General features: G+C 40.1%; 1 protein-coding gene across 4 annotated transcripts in view; it reads right to left on the bottom strand.

Moving 5' to 3' along the window:
• DNAH8 (dynein axonemal heavy chain 8) overlaps nt 1–19292 on the bottom strand; it is a 320679-nt gene that overhangs the window by 225419 nt on the left and 75968 nt on the right. For all 4 annotated transcript variants that reach the window (XM_070777905.1, XM_070777908.1, XM_070777907.1 and 1 more), the window contains 4 exons: nt 12559–12677; nt 9676–9782; nt 3794–3869; nt 2209–2401 (listed from right to left, as the gene is read on the bottom strand). In XM_070777905.1, the coding sequence (XP_070634006.1) occupies nt 2209–2401; nt 3794–3869; nt 9676–9782; nt 12559–12677 (495 nt within the window). The remainder of the gene's footprint in view (nt 1–2208; nt 2402–3793; nt 3870–9675; nt 9783–12558; nt 12678–19292) is intronic.

Below are 19292 nucleotides of genomic sequence, written 5' to 3'. Positions count from 1 at the left end.
AGGCTCCTCAGTCCATGGGATATTCCAGGCAAGAGTACTGGAATGGGGTGCCATTACCTTCTCCGATTCTGAGGTCTAGGTTTCTTTAAAGTACATGTGCGCAGGCGCACTCAGTCGTTCAATCATGTCCGACTCTTTTGCGACCCCATTGACTATCGTGGCCTGCCAGGTTCCACTGTCCATGGGACTTCCCAGGCAAGAATACTAGGGTGGGTTTCCATTTCCTTCTCCAGGGGATCTTCCTGACCCAGGGGTCAAACCCACTTCTGCATCTCCTGCATTGGCAGGTGGATTCTTTACCATTGATCTATCTGAGATGCCTTCATTAAAGTGAGGAAATTGCTATTCAGAGGAAAGAACTGAAAACCAGTTGAAAGACACTGATTAACAACCTCCCCCAAAACAAAACGTCCTCCAAGGAAAAATCAAAAGAGTTGAAATTGCTATCCCACAGAACAGCCTTGTGGTTAAAGGAGAGGCAGGACATTTATTGGGGCTTCCCTTGTGACTCAGCAGTAAAGAATCTGCTGCCAGTGCAAGGAACGGGGGTTTGACCCCTGGGTCAGAAAGATCCCCTAGAGAAGGAAATGGCAACCCACTCCAGTATTCTTGCCTGGAAAATCCCATGGACAGAGGAGCCTGGTGGGCTACATATAGTCCATGGGGTTACAAAGAGTCAGACAAGACTTAGCAACTAAACGCAACAACAACTACATTTATTACCCAAATGCCTTAAGCTAATTATTTAAACTTCATAGAAATACTTGAGAGGACTAAATGATACAACATATGCTTGTCTTCAGCTCAGCATCTAGTATATAGAACCCACACAACCAGTATTAAACACCACAATAAACATCTCTTATTAAAAGTCAGTATTCTCAAGTATTCTTCATCAGGTACAGATCATACGGATACTTTTGTTTGGCCTGGACAGTTCCCTACTTTTGTTAAAGCAGTTGTTAACAATTAAACGGAGAAGGCAATGGCACCCCACTCCAGTACTCTTGCCTGGAAAATCCCATGGATGGAGGAGCCTGGTGGGCTGCAGTCCATGGGGTCGCTGAGGGTCGGACACGACTGAGCAACTTCATTTTCACTTTTCACTTTCATGCATTGGAGAAGGAAATAGTAACCTACTCCAGTGTTCTTGCCTGGAGAATCCCAGGGACAGGGGAGCCTGGTGGGCTGCCGTCTTTGGGGTCGCACAGAGTCGGACACGACTGAAGCGACTTAGCAGCAGCAGCAGCAGCAACAATTAAAAAATCATGAGATTTCATGAAAAATTTGAGATTTCCACCTTCTCTTTTAAAATGGTTCAATCTGATACTCCTGCCTAGCAACAGCTGGCGGAAATACCCATAAATGATACTGACTTGGGATGGGGGTAGAAGAAAAGGGGAGATGTTGATCAAGGGGTACAAACTTTCATTAACATAATGAATAATTCTGGAAATGTATATGTACTGGTAATGTATAGTATAATAATAATGCGTACTTGAAGTCTGCTAAGAAAGTACACCTCAGGTGTTCTCACCACACACACACACACACACACACACACACATAAATGATAAACTATGAGAGGTGATGAATATGTTACTCTGACTGTGGCAACCATTTCACAAAAGTACACATATATCAAAACATCATGCTGTATACCTCAGATATGTACAACTTTTCTCAAAAATAAATAAAAATTTAACGTGGCATAAAAGCAAGAAAGAAAAAGAAAAAAAGTTTGGCTTTCTATACAAGAGAAAGTATCCAAAAATATCCATGGAATTTGGGGTCAGTGTCATACCACACCCTTAATTAAGGGAACAGCTTAAATAAACTTTATGTACAAAGCACATATGACCAGATTTCCTAAGCACCATGTTCTAGCAAACTAAGTTTATCAGACCAAATACTAGCCTGAAAATAGAATTAGTTCTAAGGTTTGTTTTCATTTTTAACTTTGAATCTGAGGCTATGATAGTAGAACCGTGATAAATGTCCTGTTCATCCATGACCAAAATCTGAAATGTCTGCATGCAATGTTTAAGATGGAAGATGGAGAACACTAGTTTTTTTAATGCAAAATGTAACCAACAAACATATAAAACTGACTTTAAAAAGATATGTTGTAATATCCAGGAAAAATCAGAAAGACTTATTTACTGTTATAATTCTGAGACTCTACTGATCTGAGATTTACATTCTTACTTTCTTCCTTCTTCAATTGCTTTCCTGGGCTTGAATGGGCCACGTCCATAGTCGTACGGGAGGTACTGCTAATGACCCTCTTGATGTGACGGGACTGCTGGCCCCAGTGAGCTACTCCTCTGCTGACCTCCAGGGTTAACTGGATCATACGGTTAATGGCTTGTTGAATGTCATCCAAGCTAGGAACCATTACCTGTGGAAAGAAGAAATGAGTCCCAGGTGCTCCCAGCACAGACAAATCCACACCTCTGATTGTCATCATCCCCACTCCCTTCGGAGTGGGGAAAGCCTCCGCTGGCCCAGTGGAAGTCTGCTTCAAGGAGAGGGATATTAGAGGAAGATAGGCTGCAGACTTAACCATCTTCAAGCTTTCCCACTCTACCCATTCCTGCAGGCAGAAAGGTCAAGCACAGTGCTTGCCACCCTTTCCCTGTGAGGGTGGCTGGATGCAGGCATGTGCACGTGTGGCATGTCCATGAAGCAGAGAAACTGAAGACCCTATACTGCCAAGATCTTGACTTCCGTTCTTTCAAATGTGCCAGAGAAGCATAGAAGCTGTCCTCCAGGAGGCCAGACTGTGTACATTCGGTGTTAGGTGAGCCATAGATCATTCCTGCCTGGCCTTAACCCTTGGATCATCACAGAACACAGCACAGTCATCCTGATGACTTGGTGTTCCACATGCCAACAAGCAGCAGGAGGGGTGGTGGTAGAGAAAAGTGCCCTGAGAAAACATAAGGGACCTGTGCACTCAAGGCGCAGGTTTGTTCTTTCTTTCCTTCTATTCTGCCGTGGACTGCCTCACAGCTGGGTGCTCAGGACAGAGATTTGGACTTCTGAGATGGTCTTATTTAGATAATGTCTGAAGTAAGAAAAAGGAAGATGATTTGTAGGGTACTTGCTAATTATGGCCCACCAGACACTTAACTCTGATACCCTCCTTCAATATACCATGAGCTCTGCAGAAGTCATTTTTATAATAGATATTAATGATACACTTTGATTTTTGTTAAATGCTGCTGCTACTGCTGCTAAGTCGCTTCAGTCGTGTCCGACTCTGTGCAATCCCATAGACGGCAGCCTACCAGGCTCCCCCATCCCTGGGATTCTCCAGGCAAGAACTCTGGAGTGGGTTGCCATTTCCTTCTCCAATGTGTGAAAGTGAAAAGTGGAAGTGAAGTCACTCAGTCATGTCCAACTCTTCGCGACCCCATGGACTGCACCCTACCAGGCTCCTCCAACCATGGGATTTTTCAGGCAAGAGTACTGGAGTGGTTTCCATTGTTAAATGCTGAGGTGAAGTCAAAAAGCACACAGGACCAAGAGATTAAACAAAGTTCAGTCCTAATGCTATACTTCTTTTTAAGTCTCTGCTGAACTTGTTACAATATTGCTTCTGTTTGTTTTGGGGTTTTTTTTGGCCACAAGGCATGTGGGATCTCAGCTCCCCAACCAGGAATCAAACCTATATCCCCTGCATTCAAAGGCAAAGTCTTAACTACTGGACAGCCAGGCAAGTCTCTATACTTCTTAAATACATTACCAAAATATCACTGTATTAACTTGAATATTTCATAATACTTACCACATTAGGAATCGCAAGATGTACTTCAGATTTTAAAAAAGAAATAACATCTTCTGACCGCTTTCGTCCATAAGGGCTGTAATAAGATGGACATTTAACTCAGAAACCTTAACCTAATATTTCATAAATAGCATGGTTATGCTACAACTTTCAACCCTGAAAAATAAGGACAATTTTCAAAATGCTGAATTACTTGAAGAGACTATTATTTACAATGGAACCATAGATTTCATGAACTAGTTCACAGACTAAGAAAAGTTTTAATCTTCTTTGAAATGACATATTAGTCTTTTACCCATTTCTAATATTTTAATGTTGCATTCTCTCAGGAAGTACCACCTAAACATGTTCACCTCAGGCACTCCTTTTTCCCTGTCCCACAATAGGTGCTGAAAATCACCAACAAAAAGCATATACCTTCATATACTTTATTCTGCGTGTGTACAAGATTAACAGGAGGTTTCAAGTCAAAGCCTTCCAAAAGTAATTTTTACAGTAGTATCAATTATGCTCAGACAGAAGTACAGACATACAGACACAGGAGTGCAACTAATGAATGACACACATTGGCCTGAAAATTATTAGTAGTTTGGTTATCTCCCTCTGTCTGATCTCTGTCCCATCCCAGATGAAATTTAGTAAGTGTAAACTTTCCATAGAAAGAAATGTTATCATTACTGGAAAACTACACCTCCGTTCATAACGGAGGATCAGTGGTTCCCAGGTAAACATATTATGGTAAGGAACTCTTTGAACTAGAAGTGAGCAAACAAAGGAAAAAACCTCAAATTCTTAGTCTCACTGTGAAATTCAAGACGCGTAGACTGCATTTGAAAGGGTACAATCTGAGAAAAAGAAAGAGTTTTATAAAGTATAATCAAGCAGCTGAACTAACAGAAGCAATGGACAGCATACTAGATCCTTCAGTGACTTATTTGACAAACTAGAGGATTAGCTTAAGGAATTCTCCAATCATTCCCATGCAAAATATGAGACATAAATTACTTAAGGAAAAGGTAATAAAGATAAGTTTATCCTCCACTTAGTGTACCGCAGGTGCTTTTCCAAGTACTTTTCCATAAATTGAAGTATTTCATGCTCACATTAACTCTTGACACAGATCCCATGATTATTATCTCCTTATTGTAGATGAGGAAACCAAGGCAGAGAGAGATTAAGTAACTCCCAGAGGGTCACTCAGCTCAGAGATGCTCTACTGCCTAGGATCCACTGTGGAAACCCTACATACAGTAAATTTAAGCATAGCCCTTCTCAAATCTTAAGAATAGACTTATTTTTTTCACCTTGAAAAGTTTCTCTGTGTGCCTCAGGATTAATGGGGGGAAAACACATTATCTGTGAATTTCCAGAATACATGGGGGAAATCTGTAAGCAGCAAAAAACTGTTATTTAGAAAAGAAAAATCAGATTAGCAGCAGAACTCACATCTGAATATGGAAACAAAATAAGCCAGTGAAACAGTATTTGTGGAGTGCGAGAGAAAGAGGCTATGACCCAAGCTGACCAAATAGTCTTCACGGGTGTGGGAAAGAGAGATGTTTTAGACAAGGGAGGATTCTGCGGTAGTATACTCATGTATGCCTCTTCAAAAATCACAGAAGTACAGTTTCAAATTAACATGGAATTCTGAGTTCAGACTTCAAAAACGCCTCCCTGTGCCAAGAACGTCACAATCATGGATAGACCATGAAGGACCTGAAAATACTCAAACAGAAGGCTAGCATCACCATGCATCAGGCTGGCATCAGAAACACGCAGTAGCCTGGCCAGGGCTCTGGTCAGGAAACGAGCAGTGATGGTGGGGCTCGGCCCTGTGGACTGTGGGAGGCTAGAGTAGTCCATGTGAGAGGGGACTCATCCAGGCTTGCTACCAGACACCAGACACTGAAGCGACCTTCCCCCACTTGTAAAGACCGGCAAAATAACAAGACGTTTGCCAACCTCCTGCCTGCAGCTGCAGCTTTTCCAAAAGATGTTCTCACCTAAGGTGAAAGGAGTGAATCCACAGCATCCTCATTTTGCCACTAAGCCGAGCCGCCCATGTGTGGAACCCACCACACCCAGCATCTCTTCAGAGGATACGTAACTGTGAACAAATGCGACCCAGACCTGCACTCAAGGTGCCAAGGGTCATGTAGAGACGAGAGAGACACACGAAAGGAAGGAGGGAGAAACACACAAAAACAACCAAAGAAAAACTCTCGCTCAAGGAGAGTCTACAAATAAATTCCAATACGCGTGCCTGAGTCTAACGTAAAGAAAGAGGACTAAAGACATCAATAATTGAAACAAAACCTCACTCCAGATAAAGTTTAATGTATAGAAGTATGACAAACTCAAATATAAATATATTGAGGATGTTCAAAGAGATAAATGAAGCCATCTTCCAAAAAGTAATAAGTTGCTGAACTAAAAAGGCAAGAATGATACAGTATCTAGAGGATAAGGACAAAAATATCAATTGAAATATTTAAGATACAGTAGATGAGACCACCTTTAGGCTAGATACAGAGATACTTGACAATGATGTAGCCCAGAAAGACAAAAAAGATGAAATATATGACAGTGAAGGAAAGACAGACTGACATGCCCCAGCATTTGAGATGGCCAAATAACCACAGTGCCTGCAACAGTTCTGATTTAAGTCCACCCTGAATCTTCATCTAGATAGTGCCTCTCCACTCAAAAGTGTTTCCAAGGTGGAAGAATAGATCATGTGGTCAACCTACTCAACATTCAGCTACAGGAGTTACATATCAAGAGAATGAAGAGACTATCTCAGAAGCAATAACTCAAGAGGAAATTGCTGAGGATTTTCCAGGATTAAAGAACACGGCAAGTCATCAAACAGAAAGTATACTCTGAGAATAAAGCATGACTAAATAAAGACAAATCCACTCCGGGAAAGGAAGCTGCAGAACATCAAGGCTAAAAAAACAATTTTCAGTTAGACTCACTGCACACTTCTCATCAGCAACAATATACGTCAGGAAAAAAATGAAGAAATATGTTCAAAGTGCTGAGAGAAAAACAAAAGTTTTTTATATAGCCAAATTGGTTCAGACTTAAAATGAAGACTAAGAGGGTTTATACCTCACCCACACTTACTGAGGAACCAGCAGTATAAAATAAACACACAATAACCTGGACATTTTAATAAAATAGTCCAGTAAATATACTATTTTCTAGTGTTCAAAAAATAGGTAAAAGCAAAACACCACACAGAAATTATAAAGTTCATGCCAAACCCCTTGTAGTTAGAAATAAGATGAGAAAACTGAAAAAAATATAGACAGTGTTTTTTAAAAACCAGAGATAGATATATGTATTCTAAATCTGAAGGTAACTACTTAAAGGACTGAAGTATAGGAAAGAGAATATAAAGGGGGAATTATCCATCCCAAGGATAACAGATAATAAATGAACCAAGGAAAAAGGATAGTAAGAAACTACAAAATAAAATGTCATAAATTAACTGTAACTATATAAAAAAAATCCAAAAATGTAAGTCAATTAAAATCCATTAAATGGCAGAGATAATCAGATTAAATAAAAATAATCAGGTATATAATCCTTTTAAGAGGCAAAACTTTACAGAAAAAAAAAATGAAGGGATAGAAAAAGATATACCAAAAAATCTGGGAAAGTAAAATTAATGACAGACCAAAAAGAATGAGAAATCAGGATTAATATGGATAGAAAGGCTCATCAAAAAAAAAAAAAATATATATATACAGTGTTGTAGCAGACTTAACTATATGATGTTGCATGTACCTAGCCACATAGCCTTAAAAGATATAAAAAGAGAACTGACCAAAACAGAAGGAAAAATTGACAACTTCACAATCACATTGGGAGATCTGAATAGTGCAATTTAATTAAAATTCAGCAATGAATAACCAAGGAATAAACCTAGCAAAAATGTACAAGACTTTTTTTTAAATTTTATTTTATTATTTAACTTTAAAATGTATAAGACTTTTACACAGAGAATTAAAAAAACTTTATTGAGAAATATTTTAAAAATGAAAAATAAATGGAGAGGTAATCCATGATTCTGAAAGGAAGACTCAATGTAGTAAGGATGCTAATTCCCTCCAAATTTACCTATAGATTCAATGTAATTTAAATAACTATCCCAAAAGAAAAATTAATTTTCTTTTTTAACTAATTAACTATACGGGAAAGAAATACTAGTCTCCTACTTTACACTAAACACAAAAATAAATACCATGTGGATTAAACCCCTAATTGTAAAAGATAAAACTTTAAAACTTTCAGAAGACATGATGCAGTAGAGAAAATTTTCCTTTGAAAGGCATAGAAATCACAAATCACTAAGGAAAAGATTGATAAATCTGAATTTAAACTCAACAAAGAATATCATAAATAGAACAAAAAGGCACAAGGAGAGAAGATATCTGCTATGATACCAACAAAGTAATATATTGAGACCATCCATGAATAAATCCAATCACATAGTAAAACAGACGGAAGGAAGGAGGTTGGGAAGAAGGGAGAAGGGAAAGAAGGAAATAGAAAAGGGAAGGGAAAGAAAGGAAAAAGAAGGAAAGAAATTTTTTTAAAAAGAAAGCACAAATGGCTCATGAACATAAAAGTATGTTTAACCTCATCAGTAACCAGGAAAGTGATCATTTAAATCCCAGTGAGATGCCACTTTACACCTATACACACTGGCAACGATTTTTTAATTGAGCAGTGCGATGAGGAACCATGGGCACATTCCTGCTAGACTCGTTGCTGCTGTTGTTCAGTTGCTAAGTTGTGCCCGATTCTTTGCAACACCATGGACTGTAGCACGCCAGGCTCCTCTGTCCTCCACTATCTCCCAGAGTTAGCTCAAATGCATGTCCACTGAGTTGGTGATGCTATCTAATCAGCCCACCCTCCGCTGTCCCTTCTCCTTTTGCCTTCAATCTTTCCCAGCATCAGGGTCTTTTCCAATGAGTTGGCCCTTTGCATCAGGTGGCCAAAGTATTGGAGCTTGAGCTTCAGCATCAGTCCTAGTAAATACTCAGGGTTGATTTCCTTTAGCATTGACTGGTGTTGATCTCCGTGCTGTCCAAAGGACTCTCAAGAATCTTCTCTAGCACCACAATTCAAAAGCATCAATTCTCTGGCACTCAGCCTTCTTTATGGTCCAACTCTCACATCCATACATGACTACTAGTAAAACCACAGCTTTGTCTATGTAGACCTTTGCTAGCAAAGTGATGTCTCTGCCTTTTAATATGCTGTCTAGGTTTGTCATAGCTTTCCTTCCAAGGAGCAAGAATGCTAGGCACTGCCTGGTAAAGTGAGGAGTGCACACACCCCAGGGCCCAGCCATCCCCCTCAGCAGATGCAGCACGAGATAGGTTACAAGAGCGTTCACAGCAGCCCAAACTGCAAACACTCCAAACAATTACCACCAGTAGAACTGATAAAACAGACTGTGTACGCTCTGGCTAAATAGAAGTGAAAATAAATTATATCAGCATAAATGCATCTCAAAAACAATACTGAACACAGTTCAAATACACACAAAATTAAACAATACAAAAATGGGGTAAACCGTTAAAAAAAAAAAGCAAAACAAGACAATGATAAAATCAAGTTCCAAACAGTGGCTACCTCTGCGTGAGCAGAGAAGGGACCAGTAAGGGGACTATAGAGTTCAGTGTTCTTTGCTCTTGGGCTGGTTGCTAGGAATACGGTTGTTCATTCATTACTGTTTTTATAATGTTACACACTTGTTTTTATACAGTATTTTCATAAGTGCCATGTTTTAAATTTTATAACTTTTAAAAATGCTTTAGCATTGTGCTGTGATAGTATTACCAGACATATTTTCCACTTGCCTGGCAACAAATATTCTTCTTTTCATTGTGTCCAAAGATAACCGTGTAGCTTTTTGAAGACTGTCTAGTAATTGATGAGAGAAAAAAGCGTAGACCTCTTTACATTCCTATAATGAGAAATCATATTAAATTTGGTACAAAAAAATCTAACACCCCCAAAGCAATAATAAATATTAGAAGTGACATGCAAAAGGTGAAAATAATAAACTTTACAATTTCGATTATATTATAGAAATAAATTCAACACTATATTACTCTTTTATTTTTTAAAACAAGAATATATGAAAAATGTGCTTTCATAAACACCGCAGCAAATTAGAAGGTGTTACTCCGAAGCAAAATTCAAAAACAGCTAATTGAAAATAATCCTGGTTTGCTCAATACTCAAAAATTCACTCAACAAAACTGAAGCATTTAGGGGTATGTACTTCTCAATGCTTAGAGGTGTGGACACAGAACATTATTTTTAGTCTCCAACCGCAGAAGTCTCAGTTTGGTGAATAAATATGTTTTAAAATGCATAAGGACTTCACTGGCAGTCCAGGGGTGGGGACTTCGTGCTTCCACGGCAGGGGGCGCAGGTTCAATGCCTGGTCAGGGAACTGGGATCCCACATGCCACACCATGCAGTCAAATAATAATAATAATAAAGCTGCATTTAAAAAAAAAATATGATACCCAAATGTATGGGATGAAACTTCCATCGTCTTGGCACCATGGTTTGCCCCTCTCTGTCAGCCCTACCTTCCCTCCAGCGAAGTAGTAGCCATACTTATTGGTCAGAGCACAGAATAAATATTGAGCCTGAGCAGGTGTTGGGCACCACGTCTAGCTTCACAGTGAGTCCCACACCCATGGCCAGGCTCTGGCCACGCTGTTCTGTCCACCCTATGCCCTGCCCCGCTCTGAGACTGGGTAGGCCAGTTAGGTTGAGCTGGTTCAGAAGGGAGGCCTGTCAAGTGTTAACAAAGAGGAATATGATCAGGGTTGGTCAAGCACCAGGCCACAGCGCAGGCAGGATATCGTGAGATGTTTACGTTAGACCACTGTGGAAGCGATGAGGAAGATGGATGTGAGAGGCAGAGGTTGTTGAGGAGGTGCCCGCCTGATGCAGCTCCAAGTGATCCTACAGCTCCAGAGGCTCTGATGGTACTCAGTATGGTACTCAGTCTTGCTCTAAGGACCCCAGCCAGTTTCACAGGGAATGCAGGTGGGAGTGAAGGACTCTCCAGCCGCCTCCCACTCACCAGTAGTGGCTGCCTAGTGTCTGGCGCTGAGAAGCAATCCACAGCTAAAATCTAGACTCAGCAGGAAAGTGTTTCCCAACCAAGTCGTTATACCATCCTTGAATCAGAAGGTGAAAATGAAACACATGTGTGCTGTTTATTTCCAAAACTATGTTGGAGTGTGGGGTGTGTTTGTGGGTGTGTGTGTATCTGTATTGGAGAAGGCAATGGCACCCCACTCCAGTACTCTTGCCTGGAAAATCCCATGGACAGAGGAGCCTGGAAGGCTGCAGTCCATGGGGTTGCTGAGGGTCGGACACGACTGAGCGACTTCACTTTCACTTTTCCCTTTCACACATTGGAGAAGGAAATGGCAACCCACTCCAGTGTTCTTGCCTGGAGAATCCCAGGGACGAGGGAGCCTGGTGGGCTGCCGTCTATGGGGTCGCACAGAGTCGGACGCAGCTGAAGTGACTTAGCAGTAGCAGTGTATCTGTATCAGTTGTGTCCAACTCTTGAAACCCCATGGTCTATAGCCCACTGGGCTCCCCTGTCCATGGAATTTTCCAGGCAAGAATACTGGAGTGGGTTGCCACTTCCTCCTCCAGAGGAATCTTCCCAACACAGGGATCAAACCCATGTCTCTTGCATTGCAGGCAGATGCTTTACCGCAAGCACCACTTGTGTGGGTTAGAGGGTATAAAAGCAAGTAAAATGGAGAAAGAATGAAAAGATGGGTATGGAGGGTTAAAAAAAATTAACGAGGGACTTCCCTGGTGGTCTAGTGGTTAAAAATCTGCCTTCCAATGCAGGGGACACGGGTTTGATCTGTGGTTGGGGAACAAAGATCCCACAAGCTGCAGAGCAACTAAGCCTGCTTACCACAACTACTGAGCCCAAGAGCTCTAGAATCCTCTTACTACAACTAGAGAGTCTGTGCACCACGATGAAAATCCCAGGTGACACAAGTAAGACCCGACCAAGTGAAATAAATAAATATTAAGAAAAAGAAAACTGATGGCAGCAGGAGAAATCAGGAATTAGTACAAATGTGGCAGGGGCATTCAGAGCTGATTAACAGCCAGAAGGCCTAAGAAGGATGAAGAATCCCCCTGTCTCCTCAATTTCCATTCTCAACACATCTCAGTGTAATGTGAAGCTCTGCCCACCTGGGGTTTCTCCTGCAGGGGAGTCCACAGGATATCCACAGTGCTTTTAAAATATGCAGATCCCTGGACCCCAGGTGAATCAAAGTCTGGTCTTGCAATATAGGTAACTCCATTAAAAACAGTAACTGAGAACAAAGTTCTCCGTCCTGAGTCAAATGGATTGGCACTATGGTCCCAGATGTGACATTTATTACATAAGAAAACATTGTCAGTCACAATCGGGACGATAAGTATATAAACTGTAATCGACAGAATCACATTAAAAGCAGGTGATATTGGGGGGAAAGCTGTAAGGACTGCTGTAGCTTGTCAGATTCCACAGTGTAGGATAGAAAATTATATTTTCTGGATTTTGTTATAAATCCACACAGATTGGCTGCAGAACTGCCTGGGGGGTGGGGGTGGGGAGGGAAACACCATTTGGGATTATCTGCAATCCTATGAAACATAATTCTGTGAAATTGCATGAGGTTGTTTCACAATAATACCTTCTTAAATTCATCTTCTTTATCATCTTTAACATCAGCCTCAGGCACAATATTAGCATCATAATCAGCACTTTCAACATCTTCTCCCTCACTTCCAAAAACAACGTGCTTTCTCAGCTCTATAGAAAAGATAAAATAAAAATAGAATATTTAATACTTAGCAATCGGTTTATTCTATATGACCAAACCTTCTTAGGAGGCTCCTTCTTTAAAAAATTCTTAATCGAAAAATTAAAAATTTGTTCCTAGGGAAATCACCCTTGAATTTAATTTAAATCAAGTACACTCTTCAAACACACTCTTAGTATCTAGAATTAGGGAACATTTAAAGAGGGCTCTACATGTTAGCTTTCTAAAATATCTGTTTAAGTTTTGACTTTGCTAGCCTAACAAGCTGATATGTTTGTGTTTTTGATACTTCTGATGAAAACCACTTAAACTAAGTGAAAAATCTCTAAGAGAAAGAACACATGCTGTGGATATTTAAGCTCTGAGTTTTTGTTTGTTTGTTTTTTTAAAGCATACAAATTTAATATAAGTTTTACATGACACAAGAGATTTCAAAAGGAAATTAAGATCCAAAGAAGTGATTAAACTTGCGGGGTTTCACACTAGGTTCGATAAAGAGTAGAAAATCATAGGAAAAATGTGATAGGACTACAAGTAGTAAACTGTGGGGATTTAGCAAGGCCCATTCATTCTGATTCCTCTCAGCATCCTCCCATCTTTGAAAATAAAGATGCTCCTTTCCTCTCTGGGTACATGGAAGCCTCTCAGATGAGAGGAGAAAGTAGAGGTTGGAGAGTCCTTCCCATACCACCTGGAGTGGCTCAGATGGTAAAGAAACTGCCAGCAATGCAGGAGATCCAGGTTCAAGCCCTGGGTCAGGAAGATTCCCTGCAGTAGGAAATGGCAACCCACTCCAGTGTTCTTGTCTGGAGAATTTCATGGACAGAGGAGACTGGTGGGCTACAGTGCATAGGGTCACAAAGGGTCAGACAAAACTGAGTGACTAACACTTTCACTTTCCTGTACCACCACCTCTCAAATTCCTTTAGCTTAAAATACTCAATATGCACGGTAGCACATTTGGGGGTGGTATGTTCTGAGCCCCAAAATTTCTCTCCTAACTTACATTTTCCCTTCTTTCATTTCCTTTCCTTTAAAAATTCTTTCTATGGTATGCCATACCAATACTAGAGAGGGGGTTCTGTAAACTACTCCCCTCTTCCCTGTGCCCCGCCTAATGAATCTAAAGACTTGTTAATTTGATTAGCATATTGATGCTACTTTTCCAACAACTTTGCTTCATCAGTGGGATGAGCTCCTGTGTTTCCCCAAAAAAGCAAAGCTTTCTTCCAATAGTTTCAAATTTATCCCTTGCAAAAACTTCTCACATTTAGGAACTTTGGTGCAGAATCTTGCATGTGGATCATAACTGGCTATAACTCATTAAAGAAACACATTTAACATTTCTAGCAGTAAGTGATGGAGAAGGCAATGGCACCCCACTCCAGTACTCTTGCCTGGAAAATCCTATGGATGGCGGAGCCTGGTAGGCTGCAGTCCATGGGGTTGCTAAGAGTCGGACACGACTGAGTGACTTCACTTTCACTTTTCCCTTTTACGCATTGGAGAAGGAAATGGCGGCTCACTTCAGTGTTCTTGCCTAGAGAATCCCAGGGACGGGGGAGCCTGGTGGGCTGCCGTCTATGGGGTCGCACAAAGTCGGACACAACTGAAGCAACTTAGCAGCAGCAGCAGCAGTAAAGTGAACATGGAAAAATATTAACAACTTTTAACTAAAAATAATGGTTTGTCTGATCTCTGGGTCGGGAAGATCCCCTGATGAAGGGAATAGCAACCAACTCCAGTATTCTTACCTGGAGAATTCCATGAACAAAGGAGCCTGGCAGGCTAGTCTGTGGGGTCGCAAAGAGTCAGACACAACTGAGCCACTAACACTTTCACACACACACACAATGGTTTTCCCTTCAAATTAAAACTACAAATTATCTATATTTATTACCCAGAATCCCCTCAGTGAATATATTATTTTCAGCACTTCTTACAGGTCTTATACATTTAGGAAAGCAAAATGTATTTTATATATTAAACAATTTGTTCACTGAATTAAATTGAAGTTTTTACTTAATGAAAATGTGCATTTTCACCTACGTTTTCCCTTATTACTGGAAAGGGATATTTGCCTGCACATGGCTTTCTCCTCTACCTGTCCACCTGTCTTTAACTTACAGTTCTTAACTTTCCATTGACTAGGTCTCAAAAAACTGCTGATTTTGTAGGCACAGCACAAACCCATTAATTAATTTCTATTGTGTGGGCCCTCTCTGTATTCAGGAGAACATTTTTGAATAGAAGAGCCTGAAAAGGACATTATAGAGATAATTTTTAAATTTTGGAGGGGGGGGTCTTTGTAAGTTATTTCTTTTTTTTGTTTGTTTGTTTCACATTTGATATTTAATATGTTTCAATGCCATTCTCCCATATCATCCCACCCTCGCCCTCTCCCAGAGTCCAAAACACTGTTCAATACATCTGTGTCTCTTTTGCTGTTTCACATACAGGGTTATCATTACCTTCTTTCTAAATTCCATATAAATGCATTCAGTTCAGTTCAGTCACTCAGTCGTGTCCGATTCTTTGCGACCCTGTGAATCACAGCACACCAAGCCTCCCTGTCCATCACCAACTCCCAGAGTTCACCCAGACTCATGTCCATCGAGTCAGTGATGCCATCCAGCCATCTCATCCTCTGTCGTCCCCTTCTCCTCCTGGCCCCAATTCTTCCCAGCATCAGAGTCTTTTCCAATGAGTCAACTCTTCGCATGAGGTGGCCAAAGTACTGGAGTTTCAGCTTTAGCATCATTCCTTCCAAAGAAATCCCAGGGCTGATCTCCTTCAGAATGGACTGGTGGGATCTCCTTGCAGTCCAAGGGACTCTCAAGAGTCTTCTCCAACACCACAGTTCAAAAACATCAATTCTTCGGCGCTCAGCCTTCTTCACAGTCCAACTCTCACATCCATACATGACCACAGGAAAAACCATAGCCTTGACTAGACGAACTTTTGTTGGAAAAGTAATGATCTGCTTTTGAATATGCTATCTAGGTTGGTCATAAGTTTCCTTCCAAGGAGTAAGCGTCTTTTAACTTCATGGCTGCAGTCACCATCTGCAGTGATTTTGGAGCCCAGAAAAATAAAGTCTGACACTATTTCCACTGTTTCCCCATCTATTTGCCATGAAGTGATGGGACCGGATGCCATGATCTTCGTTTTCTGAATGTTGAGCTTTAAGCCAACTTTTCCACTCTCCACTTTCATCAAGAGGCTTTTGAGTTCCTCTTCACTTTCTGCCATAAGGGTGGTGTCATCTGTATATCTGAGGTTATTGATATTTCTCCCGGCAATCTTGATTTCAGCTTGTGTTTCTTCCAGCCCAGCGTTTCTCATGATGTACTCTGCATATAAGTTAAATAAGCAGGGTGACAATACACAGCCTTGATGTACTCCTTTTCCTATTTGGAACCAGTCTGTTGTTCCATGTCCAGTTCTAACTTTTGCCTCCTGACCTGCATACAAATTTCTCAAGAGGCAGATCAGGTGTTCTGGTATTCCCATCTCTTTCAGAATTTTCCACAGTTTATTGTGATCCACACAGTCAAAGGCTTTGGTATAGTCAATAAAGCAGAAATAGATGTTTTTCTGGAACTCTCTTGCTTTTTCCATGATCCAGCGGATGTTGGCAATTTGATCTCTGGTTCCTCTGCCTTTTCTAAAACCAGCTTCAACATCAGGAAGTTCACGGTTCACATATTGCTGAAGCCTGGCTGGGAGAATTTTGAGCATTACTTTACTAGCGTGTGAGATGAGTGCAATTGTGCGGTAGTTCGAGCATTCTTTGGAATTGCCTTTCTTTGGGATTGGAATGAAAACTGACCTTTTCCAGTCCTGTGGCCACTGCTGAGTTTTCCAAATTTGCTGGCATATTGAATGCAGTACTTTCACAGCATCATCTTTCAGGATTTGAAATAGCTCAACTGGAATTCTATCACCTCCACTAGCTTTGTTCATAGTGATGCTTTCTAAGGCCCACTTGACTTCACATTCCAGGATGTCTGGCTCTAGGTCAGTGATCACACCATCGTGATTATCTGGGTCATGAAGATCTTTTTTGTATAGTTCTTCTGTGTATTCTTGCCATCTCTTCTTAATATCTTCTGCTTCTGTTAGGTCCATACCATTTCTGTCCTTTGTTGTGCCCATCTTTGCATGAAATGTTCCCTTGGTATCTCTAATTTTCTTAAAGAGATCTCTAGTCTTTCCCATTCTGTTGTTTTCCTCTATTTCTTTGCACTGATCACTGAAGAAGGCTTTCTTATCTCTTCTTGCTATTCTTTGGAACTCTGCATTCAGATGCTTATATCTTTCCTTTGCTCCTTCGCTTTTCACTTCTCTTCTTTTCACAGCTATTTGTAAGGCCTCCCCAGACAGCCATTTTGCTTTTTTGCATTTCTTTTCCACAGGGATGGTCTTGATCCCTGTCTCCTGTACAATGTCACAAACCTCAGTCCATAGTTCATCAGGCACTCTATCAGATCTAGGCCCTTAAATCTATTTCTCACTTCCACTGTATAATCATAAGGGATTTGATTTAGGTCATACCTGTATGGTCTAGTGGTTTTCCCTACTTTCTTCAATTTAAGTCTGAATTTGGCAATAAGGAGTTCATGATCTGAGCCACAGTCAGCTCCTGGTCTTGTTTTTGCTGACTGTATAGAGCTTCTCCATCTTTGGCTGCAAAGAATATAATCAATCTGATTTCAGTGTTGACCATCTGGTGATGTCCATGTGTAGAGTCTTCTCTTGTGTTAGTATACTGTATTGGTATTTTTCTTTCTGGCTTACTTCACTCTGTATAATAGGTTCCAGTTTCATCCACCTCATTAGAACTGATTCAAATGTATTCTTTTTAATGGCTGAGTAATACTCCATTGTGTATATGTACCACAGCTTTCTTATCCATTCGTCTGCTGATGGACATCTAGGTTGTTTTCATGTCCTGGCTATTGTAAACAGTGCTGCAATGAACATTGGGGTACATGTGTCTCTTCCAATTCTGGTTTCCTCAGTGTGTGTGCCCAGCAGTGGGATTGCTGGGTCATAAGGCAGTTCTATTTCCAGTTTTTTAAGGAATCTCCACACTGTTCTCCATAGTGGCTGTACTAGTTTGCATTCCCACCAACAGTGTAAGAGGGTTCCCTTTTCTCCACACCCTCTCCAGCATTTATTGCTTGTAGACTTTTGGATAGCAGCCATTCTGACTGGCATGAAATGGTACCTCGTTGTGGTTTTGATTTGCATTTCTCTGATAATGAGTGATGTTGAGCATCTTTTCAAGTGTTTGTTAGCCATCCGTATGTCTTCTTTGGAGAAAGTCTATTTAGTTCTTTGGCCCACTTTTTGATTGGGTCTTTTATTTTTCTGGAATTGAGCTGCAGGAGTTGCTTGTATATTTTTGAGGTTAATTCTTTGTCCATTGCTTCATTTGCTATTATTTTCTCCCATTCTGAAGGCTGTCTTTTCACCTTGCTTATAGTTTCCTTTGTTGTGCAGAAGCTTTTAATTTTAATTTAATTTAATTTTAATTTGTTTATTTTTGCTTTTATTTCCAATATTCTGGGAGGTGGGTCATAGATGATCCTGCTGTGATGTATGTCGGAGAGTGTTTTGCCTATGTTCTCCTCTAGGAGTTTTATAGTTTCTGGTCTTACGTTTAGATCTTTAATCCATTTTGAGTTTATTTTTGTGTATGGTGTTAGAAAGTGTTCTAGTTCCATTCTTTTACAAGTGGTTGACCAGTTTTCCCAGGACCACTTGTTAAAGAGATTGTCTTTTCTCCATTGTATATTCTTGCCTCCTTTGTCAAAGATAAGGTGTCCATAGATGCGTGGATTTATCTCTGGACTTTCTATTTTGTTCCGTTGACTTATATTTCTGTCTTTGTGCCAGTACCATACTGTCTTGATGACTGTGGCTTTGCAGTAGAGACTCAAGTCAGGCAGGTTGATTCTTCCAGTTCCAATTGCTCCAGTTCCAAGCAATCTTTCTCAAGATTGCTTTGGCTATTTGAGTTTTTTTTGTATTTCCATACAAATTGTGAAATTATTTTTTCTAGTTCTGTGAAAAATACCATTGGTAGCTTGATATGGATTGCATTGACTCTATAGATTGCTTTGGGTAGTATACTCATTTTCACTATATTGATTCTTCCAATCCATGAACACGGTATATTTCTCCATCTATTTGTGTCCTCTTTGATTTCTTTCACCAGTGTTTTATAGTTTTCTATACATAGGTCTTTTGTTTCTTTAGGTAGATATATTCCTAAGTATTTTATTCTTTTCATTGCAATGGTTAATGGAATTGTTTCCTTAATTTCTCTGTTTTCTCATTGTTAGTGTATAGGAATTCAGGGATTTCTTTACACTCGTTTTAAAAGTTTCTATGAGAAACATTTGAAGATGAAATACTTTTTATAATTATTTGTGTAATACAAGGTGACTAGACACATTTGGATTATGCAGAAATATAAAGAAAAATATGAATAAAACCATAATTCAATTATACAAAGAAAGTACAATTTATAAAAATTGTAAATTTTTTTTATCATCTTATACTGCTGCTGCTGCTGCTGCTGCTGTGTCGCTTCA

The sequence above is a fragment of the Bos indicus genome, chromosome 23 (assembly GCF_029378745.1).
Source record: "Bos indicus isolate NIAB-ARS_2022 breed Sahiwal x Tharparkar chromosome 23, NIAB-ARS_B.indTharparkar_mat_pri_1.0, whole genome shotgun sequence".
Classification (NCBI taxonomy): Eukaryota; Metazoa; Chordata; class Mammalia; order Artiodactyla; family Bovidae; genus Bos; species Bos indicus.
This window is presented reverse-complemented; position numbering and strand designations above follow the sequence as displayed.